Raw genomic sequence first — 22,080 nt, 5'->3', positions numbered from 1 at the left:
CTCTGTAATTTAGGAATTAACCTAACATTTCTTACTCAGTCAAAGGAGTCCTTTTTTAATTCTTTATTTGCAGCAGAAATCTGGTAGGAGTGTTTTTAGTAATCACAGTAGTCATTAAATTGATCCTATAGGATTTTTAAAATAGCAGATAACCCTCAGACACACACACACACACACACACACACACACACACACACACACACACAAGTTTTTATTAGATGCTATTAAGGATTTCAAGTCACATGTGGAATATACTTAGAAATGAGTTAAGAGACAAATAAATAATACATGGGTTCTGATAACAGCTTATGTTGAACTAAACATATTCATGGTGGTGCTGGGAGACACCCCATACCTTTAATAGTTGTTTTCATACCATTGTCCACTCTGGGATTTCTATACAGAAGGGTCTTAATGGCAGCAAATTGGTTGGATGGTTTGGGTGGAGAGAGAACACTTATGAAACTTGTGAAGCTCCATTTGCATAGAAAGCATGTTTTTGTTTTTTAAATTACGCTCAAAGTTTGTTGTGATGGCTTTGAAGTGGTTAGTAGTTAATGGGAGGAGGCGGTGTCAAAGTTCCCCACTTCCCTGTACAAATTCTTCACACGCACAAAGAACAACCAAGAAATTTAAAATGAAGACAAAAACTTTTAGCAATCTTAATCTATCACATCATAATTGACATTTCCAACAATTACATATGGCCTCTCCAAAAATAGTCAAGTAATTTTGGTTTATATATATTATTTTCCCCAGGACATTGTTCTACTGAAGTTTTTAAACCAAGTCAGTTTTATTATGTATTGAACATAAATGTAGAATTGCTTAAAGGTAACAGGTCTTAATGAAAAAGAGCAAGTGATGTTTAAGTTCTGTTTCTCCCTCAGCCATTTCCCACTGTTGGTTTTAGAAATACTTCATTTTTTTATTGAGGAAGCAGATGAAACATTTAGACCTTGGTCCTGAAGTTAAGTCTTCATTGAACTAGCTTAAATGGCCCAGTCAGACTGACTCACATGGGCACTTTCAGGTTTGTGGTCTAGGCTGACACTGCAGCTGGTCTCTGCCCTGCTCAGAATTCTATCATCATGAAACTAAGATGAAGGAGCCTGGCATTTTGATCCTAAATTACAGTTAGTGCACACAGGGCCCCAGGTTGGACAAGACTCTCTGGATCTGTACACTAGAACTTAACACCCAGTAGTATAGGACTGTGTGATGGGGTGTGTACAAAGATTTAACAATTTTAGCAAAGGAAGCCTTTCTCTGTGTCGGTGAACACAACTTGTCGCAACTGCTGTAGGAATAGTTACATAATTGTGCAAATGTAGGTGAAAACTCACCTATTTCTTGGCTACAGATATCTCTTCATTTAATACGCACAACATTGGAAGAGCCAATTTGTATGACTAGACAGCGGTCCCTGAATTTTACAGATATGAAAACCTGGTTGAGTGGACTGTGGGAGCCTTTAGGAAGCTTATGTGACAGGAAAAATTATTAAGTGCTCCAAAGAGACTCTCACCACTTGGGAGAGGAGTTGTCTGGTGCACTGTGGTTATCAGACCAGTGTAAGGTAGAGGCTCTCAAATCGAGCTGCAGATGATAATCACCTGGATAGCTTTTGGAAGAATGTCTATGCCCTTGCTAGCCTCCAACCTTCTGATTTAACTGGTTGAGGACAGGGTCCCAGGCATTAACATCTTTTTAAAGTTCCCTGATGATTCAAACACGCAGCAGTAGGTAGTGTACTTCCACTGGCAACTGAAACACCCGGAATGCTGTTAAAGTTGAAGATTGTTAGATTCACTCCAGAGCTCCTGAATGAGATCTCTGTGTGTGAGGTCAAGGAAAATGCATTTATTTTCAAGTTGCTCAGATGATCCTTATGCGCATTCAAGCTTAAGGCTTATGAGCCTGAGTATTCGAGTCACTAGGATATGTTTACCTGAGACTTGGTACTAAAACTGAAGGTCCTTTGGTACCCCAATCTCCCTGGCACTGTGCCAAGCTTTGGGAAACAAAGGCTGAGCGTGTAGGAATGAACTAAGGGGAGCTTAAACTTGGAGTACAAGGAGTGGACCAAAAACAGCATCCATGTAGCTTGGAAGAATGTTATCTGTGGATTGGTACAGGAGGAATCCATAAAATGCAGTATATTAATAAGCTGACGTGATTCTGCAATTCTCTCTACACTTGCTTAAAAAGTTTATACATAGTAAGCTCTGAGAGTCTGTGGGCAAAGTTGCCCAAGGATGTTCAAGAGGAAGGATGGATAAAGAGGAAAATATGAGGCTTTTACTGACCAGAATACGTAGGAACCTCAAGAATGATTAATTTGGAAAATAAGAAATTTGACCATCAGAACTCTAAGCTATGAAGAGGGTCACACTGTTTATAACTGAAAGAAAACTACAAAATTAAATTTATGTTCTTTGAAATAAGCCTACTTTTATCTAAGCATTCCAATTTGGTTCTCTGAAATAGAGACTTGACTATAAATCTTTTAAACTAATGAAATTGCCTTAAGTTCTCCATTAAGGTTTTCTCTCTAAGGTTCTCTTTTATAAATTTCATTTCATAATGGCTCCAACCATCGTCACATTAAGGGACACCAAAAAACCAAAATAAAATAAAGTAAAACCACTATCAATACAATTCCAGAAACTAATTTCTTCTGTGCAAATCTATACCATTTACATAAATCTAAAGCCTATATACCTGCCGTATGTAAAAATCTCAAAAAGTATCTCAAGTAGGTGAAAAGAAACGATGTGTAAAATTCCCAAATCTGTACTCAGAAACCCACTCAGCATGTCACTCCCCTTATCTGAGCATTTAGACAGAGTACCTGGAGTGAATTACTCATGCAGTGTGATCCAAACAAGTAGCAACGGTACCATTTGTACAATATATTAACGTTTATCACACATCTCAACTTGTTTCTATTCTGACTTGGAGGAAATACAACAATTCAAACACAGGAATGTAATCTGAAATGAACTTCCTGCTATTAGGGTGAAGAAAACATAAATGTTTGGAAAGGAAACCATCTGGTCTCTCAACTTTATAAATCTTAAAAATCATTTTTAAGACACTGAAACCAGGGTGGTTTTAACTGTAGAAAAGATGCGTCATCCTAAGCATGGTTTCCTTGCGCACCAGAAAGCTACACATACCCAGACAATTGTAGTTGTATTTACAGGTGCAGGATGCATATCTTGTGTATAATGATTATGCAACTCTTTTTTGGGCTGAGGCCTTGTTAGGAAGAAGGGCCAAAACCCATGTTGCCCTATGGATGAATTACCATGAAAGCTTCTTAGTGAGGTCGGCATATATCAAAATAATTATTTTAAATTAAAATTCCATCTTTAATACTATGCTGATTATATCCATCTGTTTTATTTAAATTTTATTTTACTTATATGAAGCACAGAAGTTAAGGGTCACGGACAGGCTACTTCCAGCAGGCTGAAAACCTAGGAGACATTCATATGACTACTTTGTGGCTTACTTATAAATTAAGCTAGGCAAGCTCAACCCACCAATACTGAGGGAATGTTGGAAAGATGAGCAAGAAAGGCAGTTTCTTCAACAAATAAATGCTCTGAAAAAGGGAGCTCAAATTGTTAGATTAAAAGTGACTGAAGAAATATTCTAGCCAAATGCAATGTGGAGACGTTTATGAACCCTGATTTGAACAAACTGATTGTAAACAGGCATTTTTGAGACAACGGGGGAAAATTAAACGTGGTATGAATATTAGACATGGTATGAATTATTCAATTTTGTTTAGTGTTATAATAGTACTCTTGCTATGTTTAAAAATATTAGGTATTTATGGATGATGTATGCCTTACCTGGGAGTTGCTTTACAATACTCCAGCAAAATCTCTTTAAGGGTATGAGGAGTGGCAGATGACCAAGAGTGACAATATGTTAAAATCTGTTGAAGCTGTGTGAGTGATGACTACACGACTAGTATTCATTACCACAGTCTCTCTACTTTTGTGTATCTTTGAAACTTCCCATGAATTTAAATAAAAACGATTAATAAGTAGAATAAGTAGAGTCAATTCCAGAATGTTTTCATGTAAGTTGAATTTTGAGCTATGTTTTAAAGAGACTAATAAAGGTTCCTGAAATGAAAGGGAATAGATAACATTGGTTTGAGCTAAAAGAACATGGATATTTGCGTTATGCATATATGAGTATGTAAATGGAAGGCTACCAATGCACCTCTGAAGTAAAATCTAATAGAATTCAGAATGGACTTGCTCGTCTTCATTTTCTTGAAGAGGAATGAAACACCCTTATTATTCAGGATGCACAAAAAGAAGGAGTTCTATTGGTCTGTGGACTGTCCTTCGGCATGCAAGACCATGTTGTCCTTTCGTTTGAATAATCAGAGTGAAGTAAATGACTAGATCTAAAATGTGCACACAGAAGTTCATTACAGGAAACAGAATAAGATCAATGCCCGAGTGCAGTGAAAACTGTTGGATTATTTGTAACAAAGAGTTCAAGGAGCTCTGAGACCTTATCTATTAAACTTAGCCATATTAACACGGTTTATCCCACAGCAACAGCATCTGGGTAGCACTGGAGACAGAGTACGTTCACCAGACTGAGTAATTAGAGGAGTGATTTTTTTCCTATGGTGTTACAAAAAAAATGACAATAGTGAGAATGAATCATGTGGAAATAAAAAAGAAAAAGCTTAATGTGAGTGGGAGCTAGTTACCAAGAGACCTAATTGTACTTAGAAATAAGACCAAACCTATAAATAATGCAAGAGGGCTCCAGTTGTTTACTAGGTGGATTTAATGATCCTGGTCTTTCTCTGTGTGGAAGAGATTTTCACTGACAAGTTTGCCAAATTACACTTCCTAATTACAGTTTGTGAATGTAACTCTGGCAGAAGGGAAGGAAATGTACTTTTCTTTCTTATTGATCCTAAATAGTTACCAATGATCTCTAGTCTTATTGATGCTTATAATATATGCAAAAGTCCTTCTCTGGGGACTTACTAGGAAATAATAATCAGCTCCCCGTGGAGTAGCTTAGACCAAGGTCAGCTAGATCCTTGATTGGGATGTGGAAAGGGTTAACTGCATCACAACAAACCAACTAACTGGGCATTGAGGAACCATCACAAAGACAGACATCCCGGTGTCAAGCTTATTTTATCAGCTATTTAAAAACTAGCAAATGCGAATCATTATTTTAGGACAGGACTCTCACAGAGAGATAAAACAAAACCAAAATTCCCAAATCAACTAGAATGCTAATAGCCACAGAAAATTAGAGGAAGCCATTTAAAAGTAGAAATAATTCTAGAAGATTTAAATAATAGCTTATATAAATGAAGAGTACAAAAATATTACACGGTAATTAATAAGTATATTAGCCCAAAGAAAAGTTTAAAAATCACGTCTGTGCAAAATTTCTTTAAATCAAGCTCTTTGACTCTTTTTTACCTAGTTCTTTTTCTACTTCCATTATTTTCATTCCTATTATATAATAATCTCTGAAAATTAACAGATTAATGTGAGTTACTGAGATAAACTGGCCCAGATATTCTGGGCCTAACTTCAAAAATGCCTCTAAGGTATAATCTTTTAAAAAGAACAAAGTGGACCACAATTTAAGCAAAAGAGTGATGCGAAAGGTGTCAATATAGTTTAAGCTACTTAATTTAAGCATAAGATTTAAGCATATTTGCTCACAAAAAATAACGGCATAAATTGTAGTTAAATACTTATATCTCACATTCTACAAATTCACGTGGATTTGATTTTGGTGGAGGGAAAATTAGAACTTTCTTTTTTATTCCTAGACTTTCCTTGAATAACCTTTTTAACAAATAAGTGATGTCAGGTGAGGACTCCCAGGACCAGGAGGGTCCCTGCCATGTGAGGCATATAATTAAATTTTTTTTCTTTTTTCTGTGGTCTGGATTTGAGAATACATCTGAATCATGCTGGCTTCCACATAAAGAGATTGATGTCAAATCTTAGTGACAGGTTAACATTACAGTGGACATTCCTTGGCAGGCAAGGATACAGAGCGGGTGGGGGATTACGATAGGTAGGGTTGGCCCTGGGGATTATTAACTCTAGCTCCATCTAATTTATAGAAAGTACACTTGGCAGGAAATAGCATTAAGATCAACACAGAGATTGAGCAAGAGTAAATCTGAAATTATTTTTATAACATCCCAGCATCTAATCGATGATATTCTTTTCATCATATTCCTGGTATAAATACGTCACAAAGTAATAAACAGTGGAATTAGTTTTATATATATATATACACACACACACACACACACACACACACACACACACACACACACACATACACACATTTTAAGTAGTAGTGACATTGTCCTTTAGGGCAGTCATAGAGAAAAAATAAGTAAATTGTCCAAAATTGTCATTAATATGGGCCACCTCTTTTATTTTGAATGCAAATGTAATGATAACTCTAGCTACGGCTAGTATGGCTATGTTTCAGTCACTGACCAATCAATAACTTAGCCCCCTAAATGCCATCTGAATTGTAGAAATGTGAGCAGAGAGAAGAGACAGCAGAGGTTACTGTTCGATTAAAAGTTTATACACAAGTGACTTGAATAGCATGAAGCAAATAGAACCTGTTTATACACTTAAAAATTAAATAGATTGCGGACATAACTTCACGTTATTTTCATTTCTTTTATTGACAATATTATAGGAAAGATGCCTATTTCAAAAGCCCTCTGTGAGATTCAAGAATGATTTAAGTTTTAAAATTGCAAAATCCTGTTAATTCCATCTTTAAAATACCTTTCTCCTCTCTCTTTTTCATTCTTATACCATTAGATAAAATTTCCTAGAATACACCATCCTTGATATTCAAAGCCTTGCTAAAATTCTTTACTACTTCTAACTTCCTATTGTGTTCTAATGTCAAGCATTTCCACAGAAAGCACTTTCACATAGTTTTGAAATACACAGAATGTAGACTTGGTCAAGACTGCATTTACTTGACTGTAGTAGAATCTTCCTATCTTCTTATGCCTGGGTCATTCTAACTCAGTTGTGGGTAAGGCTGATTCTCAATGATTTGCTTTACACCGAGTGCCAGTGCTGAGATGGTAAGCAGTTACCATTAGTGACTCATTAAACAGACTCTGGGAACATAACTGCCTCCCAGCTCCTTTGAAATGCATCAGGGATAGTCCCTACACTTGGAGCAATCATGCTATTAATAGTACTAAGAGTAAAAATGAAAGTCTGTCTATAATGACCACTTTTTAACAGGTGGCTAAAAGTAGGTGCAGGTGACTCAAAAGTGAACAACAAGGATGGCTTGCTAGAAGCTGGTAGGTAAGTTTAGAGTTATATTTTTTTCTACTAACAGGGAAGGTTCAAGTCATTTTAGAGAAAACGAATCATAAAAGGTGACCTTGTAAGTGTTCTGCTGAGTGAGGCATAGTATATGAGACATACATTATTTCTTTTCTATGCATACTTAGTAAATTAACTCCTTTTTGGTTCATATGATATTTTTATTTAACTGAAGAAATCTAAATTATCATTTCAAAATGTAGTCCACATCAGAATGAAAGCCAAGATAAATCCTGTTCTTTCTGAGTCTTGAAATGCAGTGTTTTACAATTACAGCCCATCTCAATTCAAAAGCTAAATTTGATCTGTTTCAAGATTTCATAAGATTTCCAGTTATGAGAAGATTCATACAGATTATTTGTTAACCTTCTTTAAAACAATAATTCCCTGTGCTATACAAGCTGAAAATACTGGAGTTAAAAATCATATGATCATCTTTGACTTACTTAGGTCTACCTCTGCTGCTATTGTCTGCTACTGAGTCCTAAAGTTATTTTCCTCTATTGTATGTGGAAAATCCATTTATTTTTACCCATTCCGACTACAGTGGTTCCAATCTGAGCCCTTATTACTTCAACCTTGCATTGCTACAGCAGCGTCTCGGCTGGCATCCAGACCCATGTGTCTTATCTTTCTAACTTATTCTGTACACGTTGACAGATAAAACACTGCTTTCATCAGGTCCTTGCTCCTACCACTTATTGAACAAGGTCTAAAATACCGATCCTGACATTTATAGTCCTCTAAAAAATTACCCCAGGCTCCAGCTCACATCTTCAGAGGTTCAATCTACCCACTTTTCTGTGAACACATGTAATGTTTTTGTTTTTCTTACCTCAAATGCTTAACTTACAGAATTGCTCTCATTTTGTATTCTTTTCTCTTTTCTACTTATTCTAACATTACGGTACAAGTCAAGTCCCAGCTCATCCTTTAGATCTTTCTTAAGCTCTTTAGCTTCAAATGACTGCTTTTGCAACGGACTGGTTTCAGTTTTTAACTCATACTTGTTGGGTGATGTTACCAGTGATCTCATTTCCCTAAACAAATTAAATTCCCTGGGTTGAACGTCTTCATCCCTTCCTGACACTCATGGCTCTTTCTACACAGTCTTCTGAATGCAGTCATAGTTATGTGAGTGCCTGAAATCAGAAAGTCTGAAGCATTAGAGAGGAAGGGGGTAGCTCCTCCACAGTATTTGCTGACTGATATTAATCCTTACTACACAATTATTTTAGTTATTAAAAAATCGCACAAGTCGGCATTTTTAAAGTCTCTGACTGGATAAGGGCAAAGATGGGAATAGCAAGAGTCTGACAGGTCAATTATGCAGAGTTCTGAAAACAGCCATGACCATCAAAAAAAGAATCTTTTGCCTTTTTGCCATTAGTAAAGATATTTCTACTCTCTTAATTCTCTCCTTTTCATGTTTCCATAGAAATATAGGCTCTAAGAAAAAAAATATTTATCAAGGCAACAAAGAAAAAGATTATCTTCATATAGAAGTTAATTAAAGGAGTTCTTCTGAGTATATTTACGCATATATTACTTGTTATAATGCAACTTTCTCTTCCCAGATCTCCCATAAGATTGCTGATAGAAAAAGTAGTCTGACAAATATGGCAAGATGAGGAAGCATTACTTAGGTACAGGCAGAGGAAGAGGCACCAGTAATAGGAAACCAAGAATGGGAACCATCAAAAAGGCAGGAGAAAGTGGCACTGAGTGAGCCGAAGATCCCTGTCACAGTGGAGGTGGGTAGATATTACAAAGTAGTCACCTAGGATGAGGAATAAGCAGAGGTTTTCAGATTTGGAAATGAAAAGATCACTGGTAATCACAGAAAGAAACGTTTTTATACAGATTGTGTCAAAAAACAAAAGACCCATGTTAATATTGTTGCTTTTATGCCTACAGTGATCTATGCACACATTCACTGAGGCCATGATCTAACCGGAAGGGGAAAGGAATTAACATTTAATGAAGATTTAATATGTGCAAAGCGCTGAGAGGATCATTATGTTCTCAGCCTCAGAGGGAGGAAATAAATAAACCAAGGTTGTGCAGTTAAGTAACAGAGTTTGAAACTAAAGCTGTTTTCACACTTGTGCAGCTTCCACCACATCTTAGATTTCCTCCAGTGGTATTCTACAAAAATATGGTTTTCATCTTTTTACCTAACTTCATGTCACACTTTGCTCCCTGGATATCATCTGTGCATAGATTGTAGAATATGAAAATTGGAATAATCCTGAAAGATCATTTGGTCCAGCCCTCTTTTCTTTTTTTCCCCATCTAAATAAACTGATACCCGAAAAGGTAAAGGGATGAATAAAACTCACATTGTATTAGTGAAAGAACTGGGACTAAAACTTACGTTTTTTGATTCCCAAACTCACGCCTGTTTTCATCATAAACTCTATGTAGGGTCCAAACTGTATGCAAATGTATGCTTGATTCAAGGAGGAATTAGCAAGGCATGACAAGAAAGTCTGATATCCCTCAATTTCTCCATGAATGGTTTCAGATGGGGAGAATGATTTTCAATTCTAAATACCTAAGTCTCTATAACTGTAAAGGGAGAGTTATTTTTTAGCAGATGCTGATGGTGGAGGGTACATAATGAAAAATAAGCATATAAAATAAAATCCTAAAAATCACTAGATAGTTAATATTAATTGTAAACTAAATGTTATGTTTCAAATGAAGATTCCTAAAATGACTATCATAATGGAAGATTTTTTACAAAAAAGAAGCTATTCTTCGCAAATTTTAAAAAAGCAATCTTTTCACTATAAAGAAAAGGGGTCCCGGATCAAATCAGCAAAAACTGGAATCTAATTCTGTGTGTTCAGAGTTCTACAACATCATCCAATACATAACTACAAATGAGGGTGCAAAGCATGTTTTTTATGAATTAAAAAAGGTGGTTGTGTATTCAATTACATATTCAGCTACATTTTAGATATGTAGCAAGAATTACATTCTAAAACTCAACATGAGTAAAAAGAATCATGTACTCTTTACAGATTGAATTTGCTACATGTATAAATAACATGTTCCAAAGCTTGGAATGTAAGTATTATCCATAATATCTAGTAAATAATCATGGCAAGTTGGAAACATTTCCATCACTCATTTCTGCAAGAAACCATGTTATCTAGTAGCGTCGACAGATTGCAATCCACATATGGCCGGTTTAGAGTACATAAATCTGCCATTTAAAAATCAGTACTAAATATGAACAGAATTGGGGGTCGCCATGACAATGACAAGGATGTCGTTACTGAGAATTTCTGGGGAAGTTAACCAATTATATTACATTTTATGCATTCACGTATATAATGCATATGGGCAATGATGTAAGGACCTTATTGATTGTTAAGGTGACAAGCAAAGTGTTATGGAATCCCATGAGCCAAAAGCTAATTACAAGAACAACAACAACAAAAAGCTGCAGTGTACAATCTATGTCATAACGCTTTCAAGAGCTTGGTCTGATCATCTTCTAGATATGAATGAGGGGGAAGTTTAACCAGAGGAGTTAGGAACTAATGTCAAAGAACTAAGGACACAATTTAAAAAGTCAGGTTTCCGTGTTCTGGTGTAAGGTAGAATGGGTGGTAGCAGATTCTTAACTGCTTTGCTCTGTTTGCCTAGCATAGCATCAAAATGACAAACTCTTCAAGCTAGTGGTTAAGTTAGTGCTGTTGGAGAAATGCAAAGCAAATCAACGTGGGATGGGGCCTCCCACCTCTTGCCTGCCGTCCGGGCCCACAGCCCTCCTGTGCTCCAGGGCTGTCCTGTTGCACGCTCCAAGGGACTAGCTGGCACCTGCGCCATTTGTGAGTCTTCCACCTACAGGGAAAGAACAGAAGCCTCATAGAGAAGAAGCAAACATACTAGTAAATCACAGAGACACAATGCCAAGGAAGCATGACTCTGACCACTGCAAACAGGAATTTATTTGACAGTGCTGATGAACTTAGTTGCAGGGCAGGAATAAAGATGTAGACATAGAGAATGGACTTGAGGACATGGCGTGGGAGGGAGAAGCTGGGGTGAAGTGAGAGGAGCATCGACATATATATACTACCAAATATAAAATAGTTAGCTACTGGGAAGCAGCAGCGTAGCACAGGGAGATCAGCTGGGTGCTTTGTGACTACCTAGAGGGGAAGGATAGGGAGGATGGAAGGGAGACTCAAGAGGGAGGGGATATGGGGACATATGTATGCATACGGCTGATTCACTTTGGTATACAACAGAAACTAACACAGTATTGTGAAGCAATTATACTCCAATAAAGATCTATTTAAAAAAGTCCTATCTAAATTTAATTTAGATCTTCATCAAGGAATTATAAAAAGCAGCACTAAATATAAAAGTACGTCCTATTGCAGTGGAGACAAGAGTCCATCACTGTCAAGTTCTAAAGGAACGGACTCTATTGATAGCATTTAGCCTTTTTATTTATTTTTATTTCTTTTTTTTTAAGGCTGCACTGTGAGGCACGCGGGATCTTAGCTCCCCAACCAGGGATTGAACCCGTGCCCCCTGCAGTGGAAGCGCAGAGTCTTAACCACTGGACCGCCAGGGAAGTCCCACATTTAGCCTTTTTAATGATTAGGACTGCCAGCAGATGTATCCAGATAGTACCAGAAGTGATGTGTTCCACTTTAGAAAGGTATATTTATTTTACATTCAAGTTATAAAATTGCATTCAATGCATGAGCCTTTTGTATATATAGTGGTCTTTTGATTAGCATTGTAGGGGTAACTCAGAAGCTGCAATTTAGAATACACTTCACAAAAACAAATCCCCCAAGTAAATAAGTTTGGGCTAACAGTTAATGTTCATCATGAAAGCATGCAATTATACTGTTTGTCATCTCAGAATTAAACACAGATAAATTAAGATGACAAATTTGCCATCAATTTCATCTTAAGTTATTATTTTGGGGTCACACATTCCATCAATTGATGCCATAATATTTCATTTGTTGTCAGGACTGCAATTATGCACCACATCAAGTTTCAATTAGGTACTTTTTTTAATAGTTATGGAAAAATTTTTTTCTAATAATCAAGATGATGACATATAGCTTCAATAACCTTAATTTTCCTTGAGGTGGCCACAAATGTTCAACAAAACAGACATCTTACTAACATCACTGAGACAAAGATGTCATTTCATGACCCAGAATGCCAGCATTTATGAGGAACAGGTGCTCTTTGGAGCCGGGGGAGGAAGGCTTAGGCTATTCCTGTAAGCGAAAAAGAACTGCTTCCAAAAGCATATGTTTCATAATTATTAATCACTTTTCTGCATTTTCTATAGATTATATCAACATAAGAAACTCTTCAAGCTCCTAAAGCTTATAATACAGCTTGGAAGTTTACGCAAGTATTTGTGTCCCAGGAGATGATTTCAGTAGCAAAGCAGCTCTTTAAAACAGGCAAGAGATGGGACCCACAGTCATAAACATCCTCAACTCCCCTGAGTCTGCGGGCAGTGTTGGCTTCCTTTTCTCATTGTCAGAAAAACCATGAACCTGAAGTATTTTGCTTAGTGCATAGCTCAGAAGGCTTTTCCTTCACTCCATTACCTGTAGCTTTGGCACACCTGAGGAGCCTCGCAGGCCTTCTCTTCATAGAGAGGATCCGTGCAGTCCTTGCCTCCATTGGCTGGCAGCTGAATGATGACCCGGTGCCGAGTCTGCTTCCGGATTCCGGAGTCCCCTGGAATGAGGCAGCTTTTTAACCTCTGTTCTCTGCACTGATGAAAGAATCTCCAAATACCAGCCTGTGTGAAGAAATTACATTGCTTCCAGCTCCATGTGCTTTGACATCCCTGACTGAGAGGCCTCGTCTAGTCATTTCCTAAATTCTCCCGAAGACGCTTATATTGAAAGCCAATCAATGTATATTTAAAAATGTGAAGAATGGAGAAAATAGTTCCATAGTCAGCTAGTCTTCCTAATGCTCACTTACAACGTAATTGCTCTTTTGTATGCTTCTTCCCCCTTGAGAAATATGACGGATCTAATGAATCTGTTTTTCTCTGCCTTAAGTTTATTTTCATGCCGTTTCATATAGCCCTGTTTACCACATGGGACTCATACACATCTAATGAATCTTTCTTAGGAGAATATATTCAATGTTTTAATGTGAAATTCTATTTCTCTGTTATTCACTTAATTTGAAATGTATAACTCGTAAATTATTCTAGTCATTTATTATTCATGTTAAACACTTTAAGATCTTTAATTCAGGTCACATCCTAAACATCCGAGCTGTAAGTAGTGAAATGAAAGTCGTTTCCTAGAGGCAGAATTTTTAGAGAAGCATTCAAAATATGATAATTACTATAAGTAAGTTACTCCAAATTATGTTACAAAAACAATGGAAATAATTAAGATTTACCTTCGATGAAGATATCAAATTGACAGTATTGCTGATATAAAGATACTCAAAATTTTTTAGTATGAGAAACAGATGATATATAAGACTTGACAACTTTAATAAAATACATACTTGACAACTTACAATATATACACTTTAAAGATGAATAGCCATATGTCATGAATTTGCTTACAAAAGAATTCCCTAAAGAATTACTTTACTAGAGTTCCCCTGATGCATTTACATGTTTTCTCAAGATCATTAAATATTTGATATGTAGACTACAGAAACAGAGAAATTTAGAAGAGTTAGCAGCCCCTAACAGTGAAAGTTTAATCAGAACTGAAATGAAATATCCTTAAAGTCATTGTGTTAGTAGAAAAATATGATTTGACAAATAGAAGTTTCCAGTAATGGAACATCCTCTGACATGAAGTCAGGGTATCCCTCAACACAGTCTGGCCACTGACTCCTAGCAGCATGACTTGAACATTCCTGTATTAAATGGGAGAATGGATCAGATTAGTGATTCCTAAATGTCTGACTACATAGGAGAATTTCTTTGAAAAAATAAAAACCAAAAACCAAAAGCAGATTTCTCGGCATGTACCCAGAACTACTAAATAAGAATCTCTTGGAGCTGGATGTGGGAATCTGTGGATGTGGGAATCTGATTTTTACAAAGCTTGCCAGGAAACGGTGATAAACAGCTAGGTTTGAGATCTACTGGAATGACTGACCATGGATGTCCCAATTTAAGATTCTAGAATTTGCATGTAACTTTTTAGGATTATTCCTATAGTGCGGGAAACCTGTACTGTTAATGACTGCATTAACTATTTTAGTGAATAGCTGGAATACTACAGGTAATGAAGTATGGAACTAGGGGGTGGAGGTAGTGGGTAGCAGAGAGCTAAAGTATTTGGAAATATTGTCCTAGACTTTTAAAAACTGTAGCAGTAATAGTTTGAATGCCAGCTGCAGCTTTTACATATTAAGAATAATTTATCTAAGAAAGATCGAAGAAGTGACAATAGGACTTTTAATAAAATTGGTAATGCTATCTCCATCCATTATATTGTTCAATGACCCTTATTTTAAGGCCCACGTGATCAATTCCTCTAATAATTTAGAGCTAGGAAAAATCTTGTTTCCCTTGACAATCCGTTAAGAATGCACTGTGCTTCTGTTTTTTGCTTTGTTCACCAGAATCTCAGAGCTAATTTTCTTCTCAACTGCAGGAGCTTACCTTAACTTTGATTTTATATTACCATTTTTCTCTTCTTCTCCCCTCCCTCTACCCTATTTACTGACTCCATGCTTTTTTTTACATTATTATCTATTATTTTTCCTTTTGTTTTATATTTATGCTCTGTCTTTCATCTTTTTAAAAGACTATACAAACTAAATGAGCATTCTTATCATTTGTTTAGCACTGGGGGAAGGCGGGAGGCGTGTGTTTGTTTTTTTAACAGGGAAAAGAGGGAAAGACCAAAGAGGAGCAGGTCTTTGTTTCCCAGGTGGTCGAAGTTCTTAAGAGTCAATAACTCTCCAACCCTTTTTAACCTGCAGATAAAAAATAGACATAGAATTGAGGCCAAGGGATCTACAGACTAGAGGGGACAATGAGAGCAGCATCAGTGGCACCATATAGACTGAAGCTCCTGGTCATTAACTACCTAAATATCACCTGGTATATACCCAGGGCTGTTCAGAAGCAGCAAGCAAATGTTAGTGTTTCAATTCTACTTTGTTTATTGACTTGAAAGCAAAAAAGTCACCTAATATAAAACTCTGAAACATTCTAGTGCCTTCTCATCACAATCTCCACAAGTTTGTACTTGATATATAACACCATGATAACTCTTTTCACTTCCATAATAGATTCCACAATGGGAATCCATTCATTCTTATAAAAAAGTTCAAATACCTTAACCTTGCACAGCCCACAGGAGAGAGACTGTGACCTGATTAAAGTGGAACATTCCAAAGCCATAACACCTAGAGAGGAAGTTTAATGGGGTTACACAGGAAGTGTCATGACATCCATGCTTCCACCCACTGGGAGGTTCGTTTCTTCTCAGATCGCAGTTAGCAAATTACGCGTACACTCAAAGAAACAGCACTTTAGAGCTCTACCAGTTACAGAGCCCTCAAATCAGTGTGCAGACAAAGGGAAAGCTGCAGTACATGTTAAAAAATAAATTAATAAAAGTGGAAGGCTCCTAACTAATAACTTGAGTTGGCAAGTGTGGAATTTTACAATCTTCAGAGTTTCCCACCTATATTTACACCCAATTTATTGTATGAGGTGGGGATACGTACATAATTTCCATTTATCTTTGTGTTTTAGCACCTAGAACAGTGGTCACACAGCATAAAGTCTTAATAAATGTTTGCTGAATGAGCAAACACATTTATTTCACTTCTTCTCAACTGGATTATAAATTAGCATTTTCTTTTCCTTTATATCCATTTCCTTAGAGTATTATGCACATGGGTACTAAGTCTGTTCTTTAGTATTAATAAAAAATAAGGTATCATTTTGTTCATTGGAAATAATAAGCATGGGAAAAATAAAGGAATAATCCTATAGTGTTTATACTTGAAAATACCTACCTAGGATAGGTAGAGAAAAAAGGGATTATATATTCAGAAAACATTTATGTGGTAATGGGCCATAGAGACTCAGAGGATATGTAGTGTCTCACTCAGCTACAGCACTTTTCAGATATCTTAAGACATTCAAGATAAATTTCACTGGAGAAGTTCCTTGACGGAAGGATTTAAAGGACAGGCAAAACTAAGATGGGTTAAGCTGGAAGCGAGGCGGATGGCAGGCTGCAGCAGCACAGTGAGGAAATTGAAAGGGAAACGTTTCATGCAAGAAGTCCAATGTAAAGGCAGTTATTGGACCTTTCAGGGGTAATTCTAGCATAGTGCTGTTTGAGGGCATCAAGGTAGAAAAGATGCCTCTGCAATATCCCTGCTAGCCCTCAAGTCAATACATTTAGCAAGAAAAAAAGGAGCAAACACAATTTGAGCAGCCAAGTGTATTATTTGATCAAAAGTATTGATTTTTTAAAGATTAGAGTTACAAATAATTTATATGCATAAATATTTTCCATCTTTAATAAAGCCCTTTGTAAAGATTTATGAAAATTTGGAAACATTAACAAGTACACTGGTTTGAGGATTAAATTACTTTCTGTTCAATACTGATGTTTACCAGCATTGATTTTTCAAGGCACATCATGAGAGAGGGCTGAATAATATTTCAAATTACTCTGCTTGTTCTTCCTGGAATCCTAAGCTACTCTGTCCCATTTTCTGCAATACTATACTGTAATCTTACCTATCTCAAGTGACTTAAAAAGGAGGGTAGCTCTACATTTTCGTAAGTTCAAACTCTTACAAAATGTAGATTTTACCTACAGAATTAAGTTTAAAAGAACCACCTCATTCCTGAATTAATTTTCATTTGCTATCATCTATCCTTGAACATTCAAAATTTTAAGCATTTTTTAATTGCACACAGAAGTCAGTGTAATTTCAATGAAGCTTGCCTTATTTCCATTTCATACCAAATAATGAAAAGCTAACTACATGTCATTGCTTTATTTTCCCTACGATAAAAGGCTAATCTTCTATAACACCACTGTATCCTTATTCTCAGTTACAGCAGTCTACAGGTGAAACAGAAAAGGTTTCTTCCAGCACACAAAGCATCTTGACACTGTGTCCAACAGCAAGCCCCTCTGCCAACCCCCTAGTCTTTCTTTTTTTTCCTCAATACACAACTATAGTTATTCTTTTTAAGTCTGAGTGCCTAGGTTTAAGATTTCTGAAAGCCTTTTGTTCTAGGAGACTCAACACAGAGCTGCCAAATACAACAGGTAGGGCTGATCTGCTGGTGGTGAGATGTGACCTGAGCTTGGCCAAACACAGCTCCTCATCTCAGAACCTCTTGCTCATAGGACAGCAGATTCCTGAGCTGGCATTCTTGCACTCCTTGGCCACTACCACCCAGGAGCTTCAGAGAAGACTAGTATTCTAGTGGCAGCACGCATTTTAATTCACAGCAGCTACCTACCTTTCACCAAGAGACTATCCCAACTGAACCCATTACATCTAACATGCCTGTCGCACCACAAGAAACTAGCACCCTAAATCCCCGCTGCATGTCTTCCATCATACCTGGACCACAGCATACAAGCTGTGCATAACCTTATTCAATTTCTCTTTCTTTTCTATCCTCTAATCTTTCCACCACTGTACCTAAAGGAACACACTGTCTCTCATCTCCAATCTCTTCTTAGAAAGTTTCCTTCACATTCTTTGCCAGTGGAGGCTGGCTCTACCTAGCCATTTCCCAGTCTTTTCTCCTCTCTTTACCTTTAAAAATATCTAACTCCTCTTAAGCTCCTGTCATCAATTTTACCATCAGCTATCTACTTTGTAGCACTCATCCACCAACATTTCATTATTGAATGACCACAGAACATCCCGTACTGTAATCCTTTCTCTTCCTACCCCTGCAACCCCTTTGGTGGTTTGGGCATCCACATGGTTATTCCATCCAAGGCACTGGACTCTGAATTACTGTACCTCCTCACCTCCTATGACCTTTTCCTGCATCTTGTATCAATTACTAGCTCTTCTGTTCATGCCCCTGATGATATCATCATCAATACCTGCACATTCTCATCTTCGAATATATTAATTGCTGGTCACTCCTCCTAACCTTCTAGTTCACCTACTTTACTAAAAGTGAAAGTTCATCTTACTAAAAACTATTCAAACTCAATCAAGAGTGCCAATCCACTTTCCCAATCACTTTTTCACTATATCATCCCTTTTATGACCTTCACTTCCATCCCAACCCACCTTAGATTCCATACTTCGTTATTACATAAGCACTCTACTGAAAACACCCTTGACTCTCTGTTTTTCTCTCCGTTTCTTGTACTCTTCTGGAAAAGCCCTGACCTTAACCAATGCTAATTATTCTCCTACAGCTTTCCTTCACTCAGGCAGCTAAACATGGCTGAAGAAACACTGGCAACTGTGTTGAGCAATTCCTTTTTAAAATGCATGACTAAATGGGTACTCCATGTTGCCTATTACAAATTCTCTTACATATTACTAACTTGCCCACTTTTGTACTCTCCAAAATGATGTCACATCTTCTTCTCTCTCACCCACCCTGCATTGTTCACCTGATCCTTCACATGCATCGAGACATTAGAACAATCATTAAATGCCTTTTCTGTCTCATACCACCAGAAAGTAAGCTTCCTAAACGCAGGAAAATTGTTTTCCTTGTTTACTGCTATATCCTTTACATTTAAAATTGTGCCTGGTAAATCGCAGTTACTTGAAAAATCTGTGTAGAATTAAAAAACTATGTATGATGTTTAATGACATAGTGAAGCATCTAAAAACAATTAAAAGCTTTTTTGAAGTTCTTCTCTGCGGGGCCATCAATGTGCTAGTTAAGTACAGTAATCAATAAACTAGAAATGCAATAAGTATTTATGCATATTACAGATGAGTATTAATTTAATAAACACATGTACAGTATTCAAAATCTATTTGTTCCCTCATCTATCTGCTAAAATTTTTTCTTTTTTTTCTTTTTTTGCGGTACGTGGGCCTCTCACTGTTGTGGCCTCTCCCATTGCGGAGCACAGGCTCTGGACGCACAGGCTCAGTGGCCATGGCTCATGGGCCCAGCCGCTCCATGGCATGTGGGATCTTCCCGGACCGGGGCACGAACCCGTGTCCCCTGCATCGGCAGGCGGACTCCCAACCACTGCGCCACCAGGGAAGCCCTGCTAAAAAATTTTTTAAGTGCCTTGTATAAGTTATCACAGTTTGTCACATAAAATTTTCTGTATTTTATAAATGGTCAGAGAAGAGTAAATCAGTCTCTTAGAACTGTAAAAATCATCAGCAGAGATCAAATTAAAAATCATGTTATTTGATGAAATTTCACCCCTATTCATTAACTCATGATCCTCCTTCCCCTTATTTATCTTTCTTCTAGCATTCATCATTGTCTGATTTATGCCCTGGCTTATAGTATCATTGAATCTAGAACTGTTCAAACCTGATATTTTTCATGCCATGCACAGCAACCCAATGGAATGACTTGCTCAAGATCCTACTGTAAGTGAAATCACTGAGACCAGACCCTGGGGTCCCTCATCTGCACCATGGATTCCCCTGCCTCAAGACTTTGACCACTGTGGCTGTCAGTGCTCACTGGTCATTTGGAGAGTGGATCACTGTAGGGGCCCAGATCCCTATATTAGCCCCTAGCAAGTAATTGATGTCCTTTGAGAGAATCAGGAGAAGAAAGCTAAGGAGAGATTGGTTCAAGATGGTGAAGTAGAAGGACGTGCTCTCACTCCCTCTTGCGAGAACACCAGAAACACAGCTAACTGCTGAACAATCATCAAAAGAAAGACACTGGAACTCACCAAAAACAGACACCCCACATCCAAAGACAAAGGAGAAGTCACAATGAGATAGTAGGAGCGGTGCAATCACAATAAAATCAAATCCCATAACTGCTGGGTGGATGAGTCACAAACTGGAGAACACTTATACCACAGAACTCTTCGCACTGGAGTGAAGGTTCTGAGCCCCACGGCAGGCTTCCCAACCTGGGGGTCCAGCAACGGGAGGAAGAATTCCTAGAGAATCAGAGTTTGAAGGCTAGCGGAATTTGATTGCAGTACTTCTACAGGACTGGGGGAAACAGAGACTCCACTCTTGGAGGGCACACACAAAGTAGTGTGCCCTTCGGGACCCAGGAGAAGGAGCAGTGATCCCATAGGAGACTGAACCAGACCTACCTGCTACTGTTGGAGGGTCTCCTGTACGGGTTGGGGGTGGCTGTGTCTAACCATGAGGACAAGGACACTCGCAGCAGAAGTTCTGGGAAGTACTCCTCGGCTTGAGCCCTCCCAGAGTCCGCCATTAGCCCCACCAGAGAGCCTGGGTAGGCGCCAGTGTTGGGTCACCTCAGGGCAAACAACCAACAGGGAGGGATCCCAGCACCACCCATCAGCAGACAAGTGGATTAAAGTTTTACTGAGCTCTGCCCACCAGAGCAACAGCCAGCTCTATCCACCACCAGTCCCTCCCATCAGGAAACTTGCACAAGCCTCTTAGATAGCCTCATTCACCAGAGGGCAGAGAGCAGAAGCAAAAAGAACTACAGTCCTGCAGCCTATGGAACAAAAACCACATTCACAGAAAGATAGACAAGATGAAAAGGCAGAGGACTATGTACCAGATGAAGGAACAAGATAAAACCCCAGAAAAACAACTAAATGAAGTGGAAATATGCAACCTTCCAGAAAAAAGATTTCAGAATAATGATAGTGAAGAATGATCCAGGACCTCGGAAAAAGAGGCAAAGATCGAGAAGATGCAAGAAATGCTTAACAAAGACTTAGAAGAATTAAAGAACAAACAAACAGAAATGAACAATACAATAACTGATATGAAAACTACACTAGGAGGAATCAATAGCAGAATAACTGAGGCAGAAGAACGGATAAGTGACCGGGAAGACAGAATGGTGGAACTCACTGCTGCAGAACAGACTGAAGAAATAAGAATGAAAAGAAATGAAGACAGCCTAAGAGACCTCTGGAACAACACTAAACGTAACAACATCCACATTATAGGGGTCCCAGAAGGAGAAGGGAGAGAGAAAGGTCTCGAGAAAATATGTGAAGAGATTATACTCGAAAACTTCCCTAACATGGGAAAGGAAATAGCCACCCAAGTCCAGGAAGTGCAGAGAGTCCCATACAGGATAAACCCAAGGAGAAACATGCTGAGACACAAAGTAATCAAATTGGCAAAAATTAAAGACAAAGAGAAATTACTGAAAGCAGCAAGGGAAAAATGACAGATAACATACAAGGGAACTCCCATAAGGTTAACAGCTGATTTCTCAGTAGAAACTCTACAAGCCAGAAAGGAGTGGCATGACATATTTAAAGTTATGAAAGGAAAGAACCTACAACTAAGATTACTCTACCTGGCAAGAATCTCATTCAGATTTGATGGAGAAATCAAAAACTTTACAGACAAGAAAAAGCTAAGAGAATTCACCACCACCAAACCAGCTCTACAACAAATGCTAAAGGAACTTCTCTAAGTGGGAAACACAAGAGAAGAAAAGGACCTACAAAAACAAACCCAAAACAATTAAGAAAATGGTAATAGGAACATACATATCAATAATTACCTT

General features: G+C 37.7%; 1 protein-coding gene across 1 annotated transcript in view; it reads right to left on the bottom strand.

Annotated features, from left to right (window-relative positions):
• Window positions 1–22,080, bottom strand: part of THSD7A (thrombospondin type 1 domain containing 7A) — a 458,451-nt gene that overhangs the window by 60,394 nt on the left and 375,977 nt on the right. Inside the window, exons 10-11 of the mRNA XM_079931758.1 lie at window positions 13,010–13,142; window positions 11,155–11,258 (exon numbers count right to left, since the gene is read on the bottom strand). Coding sequence (XP_079787884.1) covers window positions 11,155–11,258; window positions 13,010–13,142 — 237 coding nt within the window. The remainder of the gene's footprint in view (window positions 1–11,154; window positions 11,259–13,009; window positions 13,143–22,080) is intronic.

The sequence above is a fragment of the Stenella coeruleoalba genome, assembly GCF_951394435.1.
Source record: "Stenella coeruleoalba genome assembly, chromosome: 9".
Lineage (NCBI taxonomy): Eukaryota > Metazoa > Chordata > Mammalia > Artiodactyla > Delphinidae > Stenella > Stenella coeruleoalba.
The sequence above is the reverse complement of the archived record's forward strand: the minus strand, read 5'-3'. Positions and strand labels throughout refer to the sequence as shown.